Source organism: Papio anubis, chromosome 1 (assembly GCF_008728515.1).
Source record: "Papio anubis isolate 15944 chromosome 1, Panubis1.0, whole genome shotgun sequence".
Classification (NCBI taxonomy): domain Eukaryota; kingdom Metazoa; phylum Chordata; class Mammalia; order Primates; family Cercopithecidae; genus Papio; species Papio anubis.
In genome coordinates, this window is record NC_044976.1 from 83574793 (window position 1) to 83593790 (window position 18998).

Consider the following 18998-nt stretch of genomic DNA (forward strand, 5'->3'; position numbering starts at 1 on the left):
AATCTCTATTCTGTTAACCATTGTACTATATGGCCTCCTCTCTTGCAGATTCCAAAATCTCACTAATATATGTTAGTGCAAGATGAGATCAATATGGAGGGAACTGCTCAAATTTGTAATATATAAGTAGTAAGTACATTAATTCATATACATAAAACTGAAGCAAAAAGAGCCCAACTGCTTTGCTCTAATAGAGGTAGTTTAAGTACCAAGTATCAGAATAAGGTAGAATTTTTTTTTACAAAAACTTCAGGGATGTGAGAGCTCTAGAAGCTTACTATTCAAAAGTATGGTCCACCAGAAAGCAGCATCTACACTGGAAGCAGAATCTCAGCCACCCTACACCTATAGAATCTGCATTTCAACAAAATTTCCAGGGAATTCATATGGACACTAAGTTTGAAAAGCACTGCTCTAAAACAGTGAACCACATTTTTGAGTGGCAAAGGTCTAGCAAACAGCCTTCTTAAAAAATAAACACAACATTTCTTGGGAGCCACTGGTCTAGAAATGTAGGACTTTCAAATCAACACACCACTATTTTCTGCTGAATTTGTAATTCTCAAAGTTTTCCAGCCACCAGCAACTCCAATGTTCCATGGCACTCTTCCAGAAAAAAGGAAAGAAAAAAAAAAAAAAAAAAAAGCAACTGCACTTGCTTTCTAGCACCACAACAGCAGAATCTCTCAGGCAGAGACTTAAAACTAGAAGACTGAAAAAAAACTATATACCTATTGCTACCCATCTTGAAGTGGGCCAATACAGAAAAAAGTTGTTGGAAAAACTCATAAAGATTATGTAATTCATAAAGATAAAAAAACCAGAGTTTACAAATACTTGAGAAAAGTAGGTGGGAATCAAGTCATAGTGTCAACTTCACTTTAAGATGGTTAAAGATCATACCAAACTAATTAATACTACCTTAAAATAATTGTCTAAAAATTTTAGACAAAATACTAAGTTATACAGTCAAGTTTTTTCTTTCACAGACCATGTAGCAGGAAAAGTGGAGTCAAAGTAGGCTAATTATTTTTTAAAGCAATAAAAGGTGCTTTTGAATTTGTTTCTGAAAACGATATGCTAATTAAAACTTATTTATAAAGATTTATAATGATGTATAGTTGGCAAACACATTAAGATTCCTTTGTAATTTTAAGGCTTGCAGAAACTTGACAATTTTTACTATGTGTAATGACTTTAGATTTCTTAAATCATCATCTCAATTAAGAACAAATCGGCCAATCTGTGAACACTACATACTTAACTGCATCAAATCATTTGGCATTATAATACTATCAAAAGTTCTTAGTAGGAGCCAGAAATCAAAATAGAAAATCATTTGTGTTTCCATTTGTCATATAGTCTCAAAAATTTTCACAATACCTATATAGATTAAGTATCTCCATTTCACTGAATAATTATTCGGTATTACAAATTCTAAATATAATTTTATTTTGACAGAAAATATCCTATGAATAATACTGTACAGAAAAATGTGCTATAAACCATTTCGGATATTTAACATCTTTACATAAACAAGAATGTACTGGTTCATCTAGACCGCTCCAAGTAAGTTTTGCAGAAAACGTGATTTAAAAGAAGTCAAGTAACATCAATTTGAAATAAGTAAATATTTAAAGGTAAAAGTTTAAAATGGATACAGCAATTACTTTTTAAAATATCCTTAAACCTAGCCTAAGAGTCTCCCATCTTCTTTGCAGCTTTGAGGAAGTTACTTACCCCTTATGCCTTGTTGAAATTCACCCATATCCTCAATCCAAGCAATTTAATAGAATTAATTGGATCAGACCTTTAAAGAACTCTCGAGTCTCTGATCTTATATAAATAGGGGCTTTTTTCAAACTCATGACACCTTGAGTTTGAATCCACATAGTAGTCTGAATCCATATACAGGTACCAATTGAGTGATCTTGGGCAAACTGCGTAATCTCTCTGTTCTTTTTCTTGTTGTTGTTATTAAATGACAGCATATCTCCATTTTGGGGCTATAAAAATTATATGAGAACCACCTAATGTATCCAGAATGGTCTTAATAAGACCAACTACACTTTATGAAAAATAATTTTTTAAAAAGCTCTCCAAATCTATACTAGATATGTAAACACTGCACAAATTATTTTCATCTCTCCTGAAAGATGAATTAGTGATTTAAAAGGAAGGAACATCTGAGAGTTGTTTAAACCAGAGATTATGGTAGCTTTGGCTTAGATTTCTCATAAAATATCTAAAATACTATCATATAATTCTGTTTCATTTTAATTTCTAAGCAGTTTCATTTAGTTGCTTAATGCAAAAATCAAATTCATTCTTAAAGGAACTATATTTATTACTTTAAAAATCCTTGAATGTTTACTACTGAGGGCATTAAAAGCCATCACATGGTAAATGTTTTAGTACTGCAACAAAAGGGTGAAAAATATTTGACTCTTTTTGGTTATGGATGAAATTCAACTATGGTACCAAGAGTTAAAACTAAGCCAAAGACGAGGAGGTAAAAATATTGTGGCAATAAAATATAATAAATGATTACAAATTACTTTACTCCTGGAAATGCATGTTGAATATGAACTTAGTATAAAGTACACCTCTCTTAAAGAATTTATATTCTACTATCCTTTTGTTCAAGTGAAATGGAATATTTAACCTTGAGAATAAAATTTGACAGGTATGTATTAGCGCTGTATAGACAGGAAAAAACTTTGCAAGTTGGCACACACTTTGAATGAATCATTTGATTTGTCTTCATTGTTTGATAAGAAGTTTTGTGAACTTTGTTTCTCCCCACTGTTGTGTGTTTATTGGTTAAACAAAGTTAATGTGTATAAATCCAGTCCTGTATGATTTGTAATTACTAACAGAGAAACAGCCAAGTACTGTGAATACCTTTTACATTTCAGGATTTAAGGTTTTCAAAATTATTCCTGACTTATAAGTCTTTATGCTCACTAAAAATTTTTATATATAAGAGTATTCAAAAGACCATGTTGTTTTGGCTCACTTTGAAGATATTATACTCCTTTCAGGAAAGATATTTTGATATTTACAACATAATTCACAGGTTTCTAGCATTGATAACCTAAACCTTCAGTGATAGTTAAAAATCATGCACATACAAAATAGGGAGCATAATCCTATTATAAGGATCAATATACTTTTTAAAAAACTAATTTACTTCTCATATAAATAGATTTTAAGTTTGCAAATGACTGCTTTTAAAACAAAAAAAAGTACCTGAGGGACATTTTTCTTTTGATGAAAATGTTAGTGTCCTTGATTTTTCACAATAAAAAGATTACTTACTTTGTTGGGGTTTCTTTGGTGAAGGTAGGCAGGTGGAGAGATGGTGTATGTGAAATACTACCTGACTAAAAAATTCTACTTATGGTAGGTTTTTTTTGTTTGATTTGTTTGGGGTTTTGGTTGTGTGTATGTATGCATGTGTGTGCGTGCCTGGGACAGACAAAAAAAAAAAGTTGTAATGAGTAAAATGACAGTTTATGAAGCCTATAAAATCTACCTTGAATCAAATTCAAATTCACAAACTCCACAAAAGTCTATGGATTTGCCTAGAGCTACAAAGAATAAAAAATCAAGACAGTACCTCCCATCTGTAAACCTACTAAAAGTGTGTTAAACTTAACCTTTACTCATTCACGTAATACTTAGGGAATAGGCACACTGGTTTTTCGAGAAGAAACACAACCCCAATTCTTCATGCCACTGTCTGATTAAAAAACAAAACAAAAAGCAAAACGAGTAAATGCATTATATTAAGTAACCTCGAAATTACTTTAAGCTGCCACTTACATGACACTTACTTTGGCCCGGTAACGTACCTGTCTGCAAAAACATACCTTTTTCTTGGCTTTTAAGACAGAAGCCCAGTCGATAAACAGTAAAGCTCGCGGTGCTAGCTATTTGATCGCAAAGTATCCTACCTGTCAGCGTAATTCTTTGGTCTGGGGGCACCGACAGGACACTGTTTTCACGCACTTTCAAAGCGCCCACATTTGGGGAGGCTGCCTGCGTTCCTGTGACTTTGGGGGCCGTCCCACGGGCACGACCCTTCATTCCCAGGGACAGCAGACGCCCTTTGTACATCCACTTCTGCAGCTTCTTGACTGTCACTGCAGGCGGCTTGAGGAAGGAGGGGCCTTCCCGGTGGTCTCCTTTGCCGCTGCGTATCACAGAGGACCCCGCTGGATCCCTGAAAGGGCTTCCCGAGGAGCAGCCGTGGTCCTTGGAGCCTGGAGGCTGGAGGCCGGTGGGTGCAGCCGCCCGGGCGCGGTCCCCACTCCAGCCGTCCATCCTGCCTCCACGTGGCGGGGGCTCGTCCCAGTCCCCGTGCCCGCCGCACCTGATCCAGCTGTCGCTCGGCCACCGCTGGAAGGGAAGCGGCTTGGCACCCACCCGGAGGCTCTCGAGGCTTCTGCTGCAGGACAGCCGCATCCGAGGAGTCCGCAGCTGGCCTCCCCCCGACTCCCTCTGAGGCGACCGGGGCGGGGACACCTGCTGCCGAGGCCGTCCGCCGCCTCTCCGCTCCCCGTCTCGGGGACAGGCTCGGCGGTCCGCAGCGCCGCGGGAAGGCGGCTGGCCCGGAGCCCGGGCTCCCGCGGGGAAGCCGTGATCCGCCAAGCCCCCGCCGCCCCGCCGCGCTCCCGAGTCAGGGGGCAGGTCGTGCATGGCCTGGATCAGCAGATAATAGGCCTCTCGCAACTGGGTCCGCAGCCTGCCTGTCTCCAGGCGGCCGCCCTCCGCCCCCAGGGAGGAGCTCGCCGCTGGGGGAGGCGGGGGACGCCGTTCCGCCTCCGCCCCCTCAGGCTCGGGCGCAGGCTGCGAGCCGCCGGGCAGGTTTTCGTAGTAGTCGGCGTCGTAGTCGTCTTCGTCCTCGTCCACTTCCTCCTCCTCTCCGCTGCCCTCGGAGCCCTCGGGGGCGTGCAGAGAGGCATGGCTCCAGGGGGCGGCCTCCTGCCCGCAGCGCGGCCGAGGCCCGAGGGCCCCCGACTGCTCCGGGTGCCCTCCGGGGACCCGCGCGCCGGGACCCCACGCCGCAGGTGACGGCGGGGGCTGCTGTAGGCTCGGCCCGGCTCCCCCGGCGTGCTCACGTTGGGGGGTGTCTGCGGCACCCCAGGCGTCTCCTGCGGCTGCCGAAGAGGCCGCCACCGCAGCTGCCGCTGCTGCCCGGAGCCCTAGACCCCCGGCGCCGCGGGGACCCCGCCTTCCCCGGAGCCTGGACAGCGTCCTCCTCAGAGGGTCCGCCATCTCCTCTGCCTTAGCCGCGAGGCTCACCCCAGCCGTGGGGAGAGGTCGGAGACCCGCTGCGGAGAAAACCGCGCTCGCGGAGGCGGAGGCGGCGGCGGCTCCCCATGACCGGCGCTGGCCCTCGCCGGCTCCTCACATACTTGGCATAACTCTGCCGCGGGAAGGCGTGGGGGAGGGCTGTGGAACCGCAACGCGCATGCCCCGGAGCCCCGGGCCGCGACGGGACGCGCGGGCCGGGGGCCGCAGAGGTGGGTTCCCGGGGTGGGCGAGTGGTGCAGGTGGAGGCTGAGGTCGCAGGCCGGGAGGTGGGTAGTAGGTCGGCTGAAGCTGACCGACGGAAGCAGGGGTGGGCGCACAGAGCGCGAAGGGTGCGGAGAGAGTTGAGGCAGAGGAAAGAAGAACGAGCGGGAACATGAGTCTGGGCTGGTGCCTGCAAAGTTTTGGTTAGGGAGCCGGAGAAAGGGAAAGTGCCCTCCTGGCTGTCACCCCAGCACCTTCACCGCCACCCCTGCACGAGGTGTGTCTTAGGCATAGCAAGTCCTAGCTTGAGAGAAAACAAAGATTGTTTTGACGGACAAAGTATGAGTGCAGGTGTATCTCGGTGTGTGTGTTCTAGAAATGTATCAATCATTTTAATTGCCCAGAGAGCTAGCTATTTAAAAGAAATTTGCAGCGATTCCTTTTCTATAAGAGTCCTTTTATTAAAAACAAAGCAAAACCCACCCACCGATGTCGCTTTTAAATCTGTTTTTCCTTATTTCTTTCAATTAATGCATACTAACAAAATTAATTCTTACATCAGCCAAAACTTGTAAAATGAAGCCACGAACATAATGTCCCCCATCACCCTACCTACAAGACTATCAGGTTTGCAGCTTTCTGATATAAAAAAGCTAACACTTCATTTTAATTTAAATAGTGAGTTGAGAAGCAATTGAATTGAAATTGAGACACAGTGTAATCTGGAAATACCAGCCATCTCCCAAAAACATTAAATTCCAGGTTCTGGGTAGCAGTTGCAAACTAAAGTACCCCTCATTGCCAGAGATTAATTGATTCAGTGATTGACAAGAATCAGTCGTGCTATCATCCCTGATTTGAGTTAACTTTTTTTAGTGTTTACATAGTAGAAAGGGCCTTTTTCTGAGTTACAAATGTACTAACACCTAGCACAGTACCTGCACTTAGTAGATACTCAAATACTTAAGAAAAATTTGTTGAAGAAATAAATGCTTGCATTACTGAATAAAATGAAGTAATTTTGCCTTAATTTACCTTATTTCCAGCTGCAGTATATTTTCCTATGTCAGTTTTGTTGTCCAATGGCTCCAATCTCTGAATGTGCTTTGACTATACTACTTTTATTAGTACCTAGTCTCCGCTTCCTGGAATAATTGTATCTGCATCTGAGATTTGCAGATAAGAGAGAAGATTTGCAGAAATCTTACCCACTCTATAAAACTCTGCTCTAGGCCAGATGGGGTGGCTCATGCCTGTAATCTTAGCACTTTGAGAGGCCGAGATGGGCAGATTGCTTGAGCCCAGGAGTTCAAGACCAGTCTGGACAACATGGCACAACCTGGTCTCTATGAGAAACGAAAACAAAAACAAAACAAACAAAAAAAAGGGCCAGATGTGGTGGTGTGCACCTCTGGTCCTAGCTACTCTAGAGGCCGTGGTGGGAGGATCGCTTGAACCTGTGAGGTTGAAGCTGTAGTGAACCGAGATCACGCCCCTTCATTCCAGCCTGGATGACTGAGGGAGACTCTGTCTCAAAAAAATAAAAATAAAATAATAAAACTTGGCTCAACCACATTCTTTATGAAGTCATCTCGGATCTCCAGACAGGAACTCAAGTTCTTTTTTTTTTTTTTTTTTTTTTTTTTTTTTGAGACGGAGTCTCCCGCTCTGTCACCCAGGCTGGAGTGCAGTGGCGCGATCTCGGCTCACTGCAAGCTCCGCCTCCCAGGTTCACGCCATTCTCCTGCCTCAGCCTCCGAGTAGCTGGGACTACAGGCGCCCGCCACCATGCCCGGCTAGTCAAGTTCTTCTAAAGTTCAATAGTACTTTACTCCCACCCACTCATAGTATAGTTACTGTTTTTTGTTTTATACAATTTGTATACATGCTCTTTCTCCTTCACAAGAGAATTCATAAACTCCCTAAGGGCAGAAACTGTTTATAATTGACTTTTATATTCTTTACAGGAGTATAACTTTAGCATCTTATATATTGTACATGATGAATAAACATTTTTGAATTAGTATCAATTTTAATTTAGAACAAGTGGCTTTAGTTCCAGTCTATTGCCTAACTCTCCACTAGACCATGCTATATTAGTGTTGTTTTAAAATTCTTTCTGCGATGAGTAAGAGACACAGTTTGTTAAATAATCTTAATTCGTATCTAAGAAAATGCAATGAAATGTGATGAAATGTTACACTATAATTTGCATATATTGATATTTATAGTTCTACAATATTTTAATTCCATGGGCCCCAGGCTATTTAATGAATAGTCAGAGCATAAAACTATGTCCCAGTGAAATATTCCCACAGGAAATGACCGATAGCAAAGTTGCCAATAATGGTTCTCTAAACACAATTTGATCTCTATCTCAGAAATTGTTTCCATTCCAACTCTGTTGCAAAATCTTTTTATTCTTTGTAGTTAACATAGTTGTTAAGAACACTATTCGCTGCATATATATCTATATGCAGATAGATATATATGAGTAGAAAAATATAACCTTGAAGATCTAGATTGAACTTCATACTGAATTCAGTTTATCCACTTGTTCAGGAGTTATAAAACATTGGTTATTGGCCAATATAAAATACTGTGCATTGTTCTAGGCGTTACTCAGAACTAAGTTTGATGCAGCATACCACAACTGAACTTAATGCTACTTTAAAGTTGAGAATGTTCTAACACATGAATTCACAATTTCAATCATATTTTGCATCACAACAGAAATTAATAAGGCAGTCATGGCCATGTGACACTATTTAAAGACCTTAATAATGTAAATTCCACTTTTCTGTATGTGCATTACACATCAATAAAAAGTTGGTAAAAATGTAATTCTAAAGAGACAGTGCCCACAAAACTTATATTATGCCTAATATAATTAAGGTAATGACAAGATATGAACATAAACTATACTTTGTAAAATCTTTTTTAACAATTTGTATACTGTTCCCCTACTTATCTCAATTTTCATATCTTTCTAATTCATAGATTCCCATGAAAATTAGGGGATGGGAATCATTTTTCAGTGTTTATGTTTGTTTCTTAGTGACTTGGAAATCATTTTGATGCCCCATGAATTAACAACTATGTGTTGGCACTGTCACAAAAGATACAACAACTATGAGATAACAGGGCTCCAGTAAGGCAGGGATCTAAACTAAGGATGGAGTAGCACTGACTCAATCTGGGAGAAGGGGGAAAAAAGCAGGGCAAGTTGAGGCAGAGGGCTAGATTTAACAGTAATGGAAGGGAAGTGTTTAGTTGTGTTATGGTTGTTTTCTAGTCAATTTAGAGTGCATATCTGTCTCACTGATGTTCAGTCTTCCATTATACTCTTAGCAGAACCAAAGGCAAATTTAGCTCTACCATTTGTCTAGTACTCTCTCCCTAAACTGCCTTAAAGGGATGCCCTGGAGTAGACCTCCCTGGTCTGCCATGCAACTCCATTAGTATGAAGTAAAATGTACTTCAGTCTAAAGCTGACCACACTAACACTGCACTGAGAATCAAGGATGACATGTTCTCAGTACAGCAATTTTTACTGTTTCATAATTAATAATATCTGGCAGTTTGCAATATTGCTTAACCCATCCCCACCCCAACCAAAGTAATAAAAAAGATAGGCTGGGTCTGGTGACTCATGCCTGTAATCCCAGCTCTTTGGGAGGCTAAGGTGGGTGGATCACTTGAAGCTGGAAGTTCGAGACCAGCCTGGCCAGCATAGAAACCGTATCTCTACTAAAATTACAAAAATTAGCTGGGCGTGATGGCTCACACCTGTAACCCCAGCTACTTAGGAGGGCGAGTCACGAGATTCACTTGAGCCCAGGAGGTAGAGGTTGCAGTGAGCCAAGATGGTGCCACTGCACTGCAGCCTGGGTGACAGAACAACACTCTGCCTCAAAATGCAAAGAAAAAGTTGTAAAAAAGAGACTTTTGCTTTTGCTAAATGCACATGTATTTCTGATGTTTTAGAAATGTATGCTTTAGAATAGTCACTGATATTTCAGAATCTCTTATTATATTAATATATTTGGGATTATAGAGTAACTTGCCCAAGCTCACCATAGCAAGTAAAGAAGAATTCAAATCCCATCTGTCTGATTCCATAGACACTACACTCCTGTGTTATTTCTTTGAATAGAAAAAGAGACTAGACAGTTGATGTAATAATCCTTGCACTGGCTTGAACCTTTGTTTTTATAAATTATTTAGTTGGTCACCTTTCAGAAAAGAGTTTAACAGTTTATGAGCTTTTGTGAAATGCATCTGAACATTGGGAAGCTGCTTGTTAAACATTTTAATGCTTCTCAGTACAGTCCAACTCAAGGGTGTTAGAACTAAATCCTTTATTTCCATTTAATGATAAATCTATTCATATTACACCACAGTGCAAAAGTGCATTCTGAAATGTACTTTGGTTTTAAACATAGGACAAGCTTTAAATACATTAAAGACAAAATATGCACTCAGATAAGCCTGTTTCCAAAGTAAATAGGCAGTGAGAAAAGGGAAAGTGTAGGCTGCCCTTTCCTAAATCACATCATTGGACTTCAGGGTAACAAATTAGTTCATGAAGGGAACTTGCTCTGTTTCAAAGTTGTCAATCTAATAAATGAAGAAAAATTGATACAAGATTGCCATTTTGAAATAATGGATCTAGGCAAAAATCACCAGTGGCTTCTAACATCACAGAGACAGACAACCTGACCTGTAGCCTCTGATCAAGTATACACCACCACCTATGATTTTATTCATGTTAGAGTTCTTAGAAAAATAAAATCTGTGTCTGACCAGTCTCAAGATTTGATTACCAATTTCCAGGAATTATAGAAAACAAAGAAGCATGTTAAATAACACCATGGGGATGCAATCAACAAAACCCAGACTGTGGGAAGCTACAGGACAAAGGCCGCAATTTCTTCAACATATTAACCAATTGTAGTGAATGGACTTTATTTGGAGTCTGATCTGAACAAACATCTGTTTAAAAAAAACAGGAAGATTTGAACTCGATATTTGATGATATTGAAGAATTATTGTAATTTTAGATGCGATTTTTTGACAAATAGCACTTTATCTTTTAGAGGTAAATATTGAAATATGGATGACAAGATACAAAGCCAGGGATTTTTTTCAAAGTAATTGCAGAGGAAGGAGACTGAGGATGTGGAAGAATGAGGGTGAGTTTTGGGCTGGTAAGTATTGAAATTGGGTGATGGCTACGTGGGGGATTGTTTCTGTACATGTTTGAAATTTTCCAGAATATATTTTTAAAATCTTAACATGAATCAGACTTTTATAATAGATCCTGGCAACTGTTTAAAGCAACACAACTTTGAGGGCAGCCAAATGCAGAGATGGTAAGAGAATGTTGAAGTCTAGGTCCAAGAACTATAATTCCAATCCAGACCTGAGGTGGTATAATGGAAATGACTGGAAATCAGACAGAACTAGTTTAAATCCTAACTTTATCAGTCATATACACCAAAACCACTGATCAGGGAAATGAACTCTTGCTCATCTTTGCTAATTCCAGACCATTATTCCCCCTTTCTAAAAGTCTGCAGCTCTTTTGAAATACATGACATTAAACGATACTACTGCTTTTTGCTGTTTATAGTCATCTGCTTTTTGTAGTTATCCACGAACTTCCCTCCATTCATTCTAGTGTCTCCCTCATTATTTCCTTTTCTTCACCATTTTTCTTGTCATCCTCTTGGTGATTTCATTATTCACAAAAGGGTCCATCCAGTACCCTGGTCTCTTATTTTCTTAAGTTTCTCTTCTCTAATAATCTTAACCTCCACCCACCTCAGCCACACGGTCCTAGAGTCTTACTTTAGACTTTGTCATAACCAATAACTACAAACTCTCAAAATATCACTTCCTATTTTCCAGCTCCCTCCCTCTGGCAGTCAGACTCCATTAACTCCATCCCACTAACCTACAGTGTTTATCATTCCCCTTCTGTCCTTTCCTCCCTGCTTTCTCTGTTGAGATTGCATGGTCCTTGTGGAATCACTCCCTTGCATATATCACCATGCTCTGTTGTCCCTCTTGATAGAAGTCTTCGTTTTGTCTTTTTTGTAGAGATGGGGTCTCACTATATATCCCAGGTTGGTCTCGAACTTCTGTCCTCAAGTGATCCTCCCTCTTCTGCCTCCCAAAGTGCTGGAATTACAGGTGTGAGCCACTGCACCTAGCCTGTTGTCTCTCCCATTGTCCTACTCACTTGGCACAACCTCAGCCCTGGTTGAAACTGATTTTCCTTCATACTCTGCATTGGCACTTGGAAGGCTTAAATGTGGCTGAAGAAAATCACATCACAAAGAGTCCCCAGGTGTTGCTAGATAACTTCACCAAATATCCCTGGTCCATTCACTCTCTTCTCAAGTTTCTGACACCACCACCCTCTCCTCACTCTCAGTTATCACTCTTCTTCTTGTTACACTGAGATAGACACTCAGGAGAGAGTTTCCTTATCCTTCCACCACCAGCTCTACCAGCATGTTTTATCTGTACTCTGATACTCTGCCATGTGCCTGCTGCCCTGTTACAATAGGGCTGCCCCTGCCCCTAACCGAGGCCAAATCTCTGGCTGCTTCTACCTCTCTCCTCACCCCTCTCCTCTCACTGCCATCCATTCACACTGGCTTCCTCATTGCTCACTAAATGCACTCCTGCCTCAAGACCTTTGCATCTGCTGTTTCCTCTGCCTGAAATGATTTCTTCATGACCTACTACCTCCTTCCATTCAGGTCTCATTTCAAATGTTATCTCCTCAGAGAGACCTTCCCTGACTCCTCCACCATCTAAAATAATACCCTCTGCATTTCCTATCCACCTCATTTTGCTTTATTTTTCTTTATTATACTTATTACTATTTAACATTATATTGGATGTCCATTTATTTGTGGTATTGCCACCTTCTAAATGCCAGAACCTCACTTTGCAGAATATTTCTGTCAGGCATAGGTGCCCCATACATGTTTGTTGAATGAAAGTGTGATTGTTGTGCCCAAGAACAAGTAAATATATGTTTCCATTTCCTTCATGGTAAAATTGGTTTGCCATTGTTTCACATGGTGTTGTTAAGAGAATTAAAAGAGGTAACAGTCAAGGTAGATGAACCTTGAAAACATTATGTTCCAGCCAAGCCTGGTGGCTCACGCCTGTAATCCCAGCATTTTTCGAGGCCAAGGCAAGTGAAGTTCGAGACCAACCTTGGCAACATAGTGGGATTCTGTCTCTATAAAAAATACAAAGAATTAGCTAGAGATATGGCGTGTGCCTGTAGTCCCAGCTACTCGGGAGGCTGAGGTGGGAGGATCACCTGAGTCTCGGTGGTTGAGGCTTCAGTGAGGCTAGATTGTGCCACTGCCCTCCAGCCTGGATGACAGAGCAAGACCCTGTCTCAAAAAAATAAAAAACAAAAACATTACACTAAGTGAAAGAGGCCAGACACAAAAGATCACATAGTATGATTCCATTTATATGAACTGTCCAGATAGGCACATCCGTAGAGGCAGAAAGTAGATTAGTAGCTGCTCAAGGCTGGGGGAAGAAGGAAATAATGAATGATTTCTAAAGGACATGGGGTTTCTTCCTAGCGTGATGAAAATGCTCTGGAATTAGATTGTGATAATTATTGCACAAACTTGTCAATATGCTAGACTTTAACATGGTGAATTTTATAGTATGCAAATTTTATCTCAATTTTTAAAAAGAGGACTATTTTCTTGCATTATTATTATTATTAGTAGTAGTAGTAGTAGTAGCAGCAGTAGTATTTTGAGATGGAGTCTCGCTCTCTTACCCAGGCTGGAGTGCAGTGGCACGATGTCGGCTCACTGCAACTTCTGCCTCCAGGGTTCAAGCAATTCTCCTGCTTCAACCTCTTGAGTAGCTAGGACTACAGGCGCCTGCCACCACACCCAGCCGATTTTTGTATTTTTCTAGTAGAGACAGGGTTTCACCACATTGGCCAGGCTGGCGAAACTCCCTGCCTTTTTGTCGTTAGCTCTCCTCCCAACTAATATTCATGGAAAATCTTAACAAAAAAGAAAATGTTTTATTGGGACTTTTAAGAGAATATTGGAGATACAAGTAGCTTGAAAGATACTTCATTGGGTAATTGTTGTCAGAAATACTGTCACATTTCCAAATGCTGGTTTTTCATAAAACCTTTGATTCTATAGAGTTTTCGTTCAGTATCCTGGGTGGATTGGTTCTAGAATCCCACTCAGATACCAAAATTCACAGATGCTCAAATCCCTTATATAAAATGGCATAGCATTTTCATGTAACCTAGGCACATCCTTCTGTCTACTGTAAATCATCTCCAGATTACTTATAATACCTAATACAATGCCTACGTATCACTTCATTCAAGTGGATTCAACATAGTACTCAGTGGATGGCAAATTCGAGTTTTGGTTTTTGGAACTTTGTGGAAATTTTTTTGAAAATATTTTAAATCTGAGGTTGGTTGAATTCATGGATGCAGAACCCACAGATATGGAGGACCAATTATCTACTCAACAAATGAATACAAATGACTTCTTAAAGTTCACTTTTCTCTATCAACTACCAAAGAATTCATATACAGACTTACAAAATTAAACAAGACTTCTGGCCCCCTCAATCTCTCACTTCCACCAAGAAAACAAAAACTTTTTCAGCATTTAGAAATAACAGCCTACTTTCATTTCCTGCTGGAAACTCATGGTTCTTTCATGTAAACAAAACCAAAGAACATTACCCTTATAAGCAAAAAATTACCTGGAAAAACCATAATTACACTGAAAAATATAGGTAAGTAAACATATCTTTAGCCTTTTGTATTCTTTACTGGACAATTTTCCCTAAGGTAGAGGGTAAGGAGCTATATATTATGTAACATTTTAGAAATAGCAGAAAACCAATTAAGGGGAAAAACACAAACCAAAACTACCCGTTAACTTCTTTCCTGATTAAAATTATCTTCCAACAATTCAATTATATGTAAAGAGGGAACTGTAGGTACACACATATTTATTAACTGTTTTTGGTGGTCCAGAGGAAGCTGGATTATTTTTACCATAAAAAATCAGTTATTTTCCTACCAGCCTCATTTTCATAAGAGCACATACAATTATTAATGACTCTATAATTTTACTGTAGAAACACCTCAATTTTATCCCAGTTGCTGTTTTTTGGTGTTTTTGTTTTTTTTTTGTGTTTTGAGATGGAGTTTCACTCTGTTGCCCAGGCTGGTGTGCAGTGGCGTGATCTCGGCTCACTGCAAGCTGGTTCACGCCATTCTCCAGCCTCAGCCTCCCGAGTAGCTGGGACTACAGGCACCTGCCACCACGCCTGGCTAATTTTTTGTATTTTTAGTAGAGACGGGGTTTCACCATGTTAGCCAGAATGGTCTCAACCTCCTGACCTCATGATCTGTCCGCCTCGGCCTCCCAAAGTGCTGGGATTACAGGTGTGAGCCACCATGCCCGGCCCTCAGTTGCTGTTTTAAAGTGTAGTGCATGCACGCAATTATGGCACACACAAGAAAGTGAGACATAGTGTATACAAGGCCAGATAAGTCCATTCAGTGTAGAAACGATACATTCCAAGAAACATATTTCAAGTGAATTGTTAGGTCAGGAGTTCAAGACAGTCCTGGATAACCTGGTGAAACCCCGTCTCTATTAAAAATAAAAAAAAAAATAGCTGGGCATGGTGGCAGGCGCCTGTAATCCCAGCTACTTGGGAGGCTGAGGCAGGAGAATCACTTGAACCCAGGAGGCAGAGGTTTCAGTGAACCAAAATTGTGTCATTGCACTCCAGCCTGGGCAACAGAGCGAGACTCTGTCTCAAAAAAAAAGAAAGTATATTCTTTCAAAGCAAGCAAGTTTTTAAGGTAACATGTTTTTAAAAGGTTATCAAAGCAGTGATAGATTTCGCTTTTTTGTATATTTGAGATAAATACTGATAAATCACATCAGGAATTTAGGATAGTTTCTTTGCTCTGAAGAGTTCTCCCTCCAATTACTCATCACAAGACAAGACAGTAATTGTCAAATTCTTTTCTGCATTAGTATACTTTCCTTGAAGGCTGACATCATGTGTTATTCATTGAATCCATTGGGCCCAGCCACTGCATGCCTCTTCCTATCTTTTAAAGTCTGGACATCAGTCTCAAGTCACGTTCCTGTCACCTTCTTAGCATTTTTACTAAACAAGTCATCCAAGAGTTAACAAAGTTATTTCACACACTAACACTGAATTCAAGATGACGAATAGAACTATCTATTTTGTCATCAGAGTAGAAGAAATCACCATCTCTGACTCATTTGAGATGAAGCATAGGCCAGGTGCAGTGGCTCATGCCTGTAATCCCACCACTTTGGGAGGCCAAGGCAGGACAGCTTGAGCCCAGGAGTTCAAGACCAGCCTAGGAAACGTAGCGAGACTCTGTCCCTACACAACATAAAACAAACAAACAAACACATTAGCATTTTGGTGTGCACCTGCAGTCCCAGCTACTTGGGAGGCTGTGGCTGGGGGAATCACTAGTTGACCCCAGGTGTTCTTGGATGCACTGGCACCACTGCACTCCAGCCTGGGCAACGGAGCAAGACTCTGTCTCAAGAAAAAAAAAAGAAAGAAACATGACAATTTTCCAAGAGAAGAGCAGCTTGAAAGCTATGTTTCATTGCATAATCACTGTCAGAAATGCTTTCACTTGCTATATTCTAGTTTTTTAATAGAGTCCTCAAGTCTACATATTAAACAAATAAATACAGTGGCTTCTTAATTAAGAGACAAGAGGAGCCTGTAGAGTCATCAGCAACACTGTGATGGTCACTGGAGAGGTCAGTACCCTATAGAAGCTCAGTAATTGCTCTGAAAAGAAAAATCTAATGTAGAATTCATGCAAAGACAACTTGATTTTACACATCTACAACAGGGTTCCAAACTCAGTGCCTGCTGGGGCCAGGTAGGTCCTGTCAATGAGTGTTCAAATCTAGACATAACCAGAGGACTTAGTAAAAAAGAGTAAGTACTTTCTCAGCTGAAAGAATGGAGAACTACAAAGAATCATTCCCTCACCCTTTTCCTGTGTTCCTTTCTTCCCCACTTTGGCTAAGGAAGTGAGTTTCACATTTTAAAATATACTACATAGGCTAACTCTGGGTGGGTCAACCAAACACATGTGCTGGTTGCCAGGTTTCGACCTCTGATCTTCAGGGAACAACACACAAAAATTGTTTCCAGAAGAAAGGAATGCATAATATCATAATTTTAAATAATCTACCATTAGCCTAATTACGAAAAGGGTTAAGGTCTGTGGTAATGATAAAACTTCCCTCTTGCCTTATTTTGCATCATTATAATCTCAGTATCAGCAGGAACCTCATATTTGCACAGAATTTTATGAGTAGTAAACTGTTTTTACTTTACCTCTTAGTCTGATTCTTACCTAAAACCTTTGGAAATAAATAAGCAGAATAGAGATGATCGTAACCACATTCAGATGAGATAGCTGAGACCCAGAAGGGACAAGCCATTTTAGTCATGTTTACTCAGGTTTGAGGAGGATGCAACCCTAGTTGTCCAAGCTTCTAGTACAAGTCTCCTCATTTGTAAAGCATGTTTTTTCTGATGAAAGTGATGCTTTCTTTTTAAAAAAAAGATAACTTAAAAACATAGAAAAGCAAAGATAAACAAGAAGAAAAATGTCATGTAACCACTCCCACAGCCACAATTATTAAAATGGAATTGTTTTCAACTTCATGTGAGGAGTAGTTGCTGGAAACCATGTTTTTCAATATTTCAACTTGATAAGTAGTACTAAAATAATATTCTGGTAATACACAACAATTATCTTAGAGTGTGATATTTTATTGTAAACAGCATTGGTACTTGCTAGTATATTGGATGTAACATGTGAGGAAGAAAAAAGTTAAAAACTTATTTTACGATGAAAACATCAAATGACCCAGTAGGAATGTCATTTCTACCAGGATCTCTGTGAAATTACATTGGTGGTAAATGTTTTTCTTTAAATGTAGAATAGGCTCACTAACCTGAAAACTTTTTTCTCACCATGCACGCCAGTCAGCAACCTCATAATTAAGTGCCTGAAGATTGTTCAAATAAAAAGGGAACAAAGCTTGTAACAGAGTTCAATGCCTGAGTCAAGACTGCCCCGAGGCATGAGAAGTTTTATGTCTCTGTTTACCCTAGAAGTAAATTAAATAAATGTGTATTTAATACATGAATCACAGTTATATTTGGTTCACATATTATAGACAAGGAGAAACAAGAGAATTCTTTTTCAGATAAAATTTCTTAATAAAAAGCGAACATACACCCACAAGTCTGGATACTTCTCCCCAGAATGCAGTCATAACAAATACAATATAAAATAACTGCAAAGCCAAAAAGCAAACCAAGGTTTTGGGTGTTCCGGTTCTGGGTTTTGAGTGTTACATTTCTAATTATAAAATGTGGACATAATGCATGCAGCACCACATCTATTTGAAGACTCTGAAAGTGAATAGTAGCAGGTGGATTGTGGAAGATTAGAAGTCAATGGATGACCAAAATGATGATGAGTTTACTTCTTTTTTTCTTTTTCTTCCAGTATCTCTTGACCTGAATGCAATGCAACCTTAAACCTGGAAGTGGGCACTGGGGCCCAAAAACGGAGAGCTCCAGGAGAAACCCTCTAGGTTTCTGTTACAGAGCTGGATAGGAACTCCTAATGCTCAGAGAAAGTACAGAAGTCCTCGGGGTTTTTTCTTCTCTCTGCTGTCTTGGGTTCCAATTCTCAAGCAGTCTTGTAGGGGTGATGGTGGGGACCACAATAGGAGCCTGCAGGAACCAACACTCTAAGAGAAGGGAACCTTTGTCTCTAAATGGTGGAACTGTGGCCCCAAGAGAGTGGGGCAGGCCCCCATTGCCTTTTTTTTCTCTCTCTTCATCCTTCTGCTACTTGGCCCTGTATGCAAGCACAGTTATAGGAGGGTGCAGCAGAGATGGGTAACTAAAGCCTCAGCTTGGTAGCCAAAAAACAAAAATAGGGAGCACCAGGGGACTGGAAAGAACTATAGAAACTGGGGAGATGGATTATGAATTCCTGAACTCATCAGCGAGCTCTGCAAACATGAATCTGATTCTAATGAGCACACCAAAGACTTTGAAAACCAAACTAACAAACGTGCCACCATTCCAGGGCCCAAAATGGCCACCAGATAACCTATATGTGGGACAGATCTGAATAGCACAACAGAGGCTTAAAAAGCTGAGCTGACATTAGAACCACAGCTCACAGAAAGTGGGTTGAAACTTGCAGCCTTAACCTAACCAGGTTAATTGTCTGCTGAAAAAACAAACCAAAAAAAACAACATTCACTATAGAATGTAAATAAGACCCAGAGATTCAGAATATGGTATTCAATATGTCCGAGAGACAA

At 40.5% G+C, this 18998-nt stretch overlaps 1 protein-coding gene across 2 annotated transcripts in view; it reads right to left on the reverse strand.

The window, feature by feature from the left end:
- The window catches only part of SYDE2 (synapse defective Rho GTPase homolog 2), a 42482-nt gene extending 37079 nt beyond the window's left edge, over nucleotides 1-5403 (reverse strand). For both annotated transcript variants that reach the window (XM_021943471.2, XM_031650431.1), the window contains exon 1: nucleotides 3960-5403. In XM_021943471.2, the coding sequence (XP_021799163.2) occupies nucleotides 3960-5283 (1324 nt within the window). In that variant the 5' untranslated portion in view covers nucleotides 5284-5403. The remainder of the gene's footprint in view (nucleotides 1-3959) is intronic.
- Between the last annotated feature and the right edge of the window lie 13595 nt (nucleotides 5404-18998).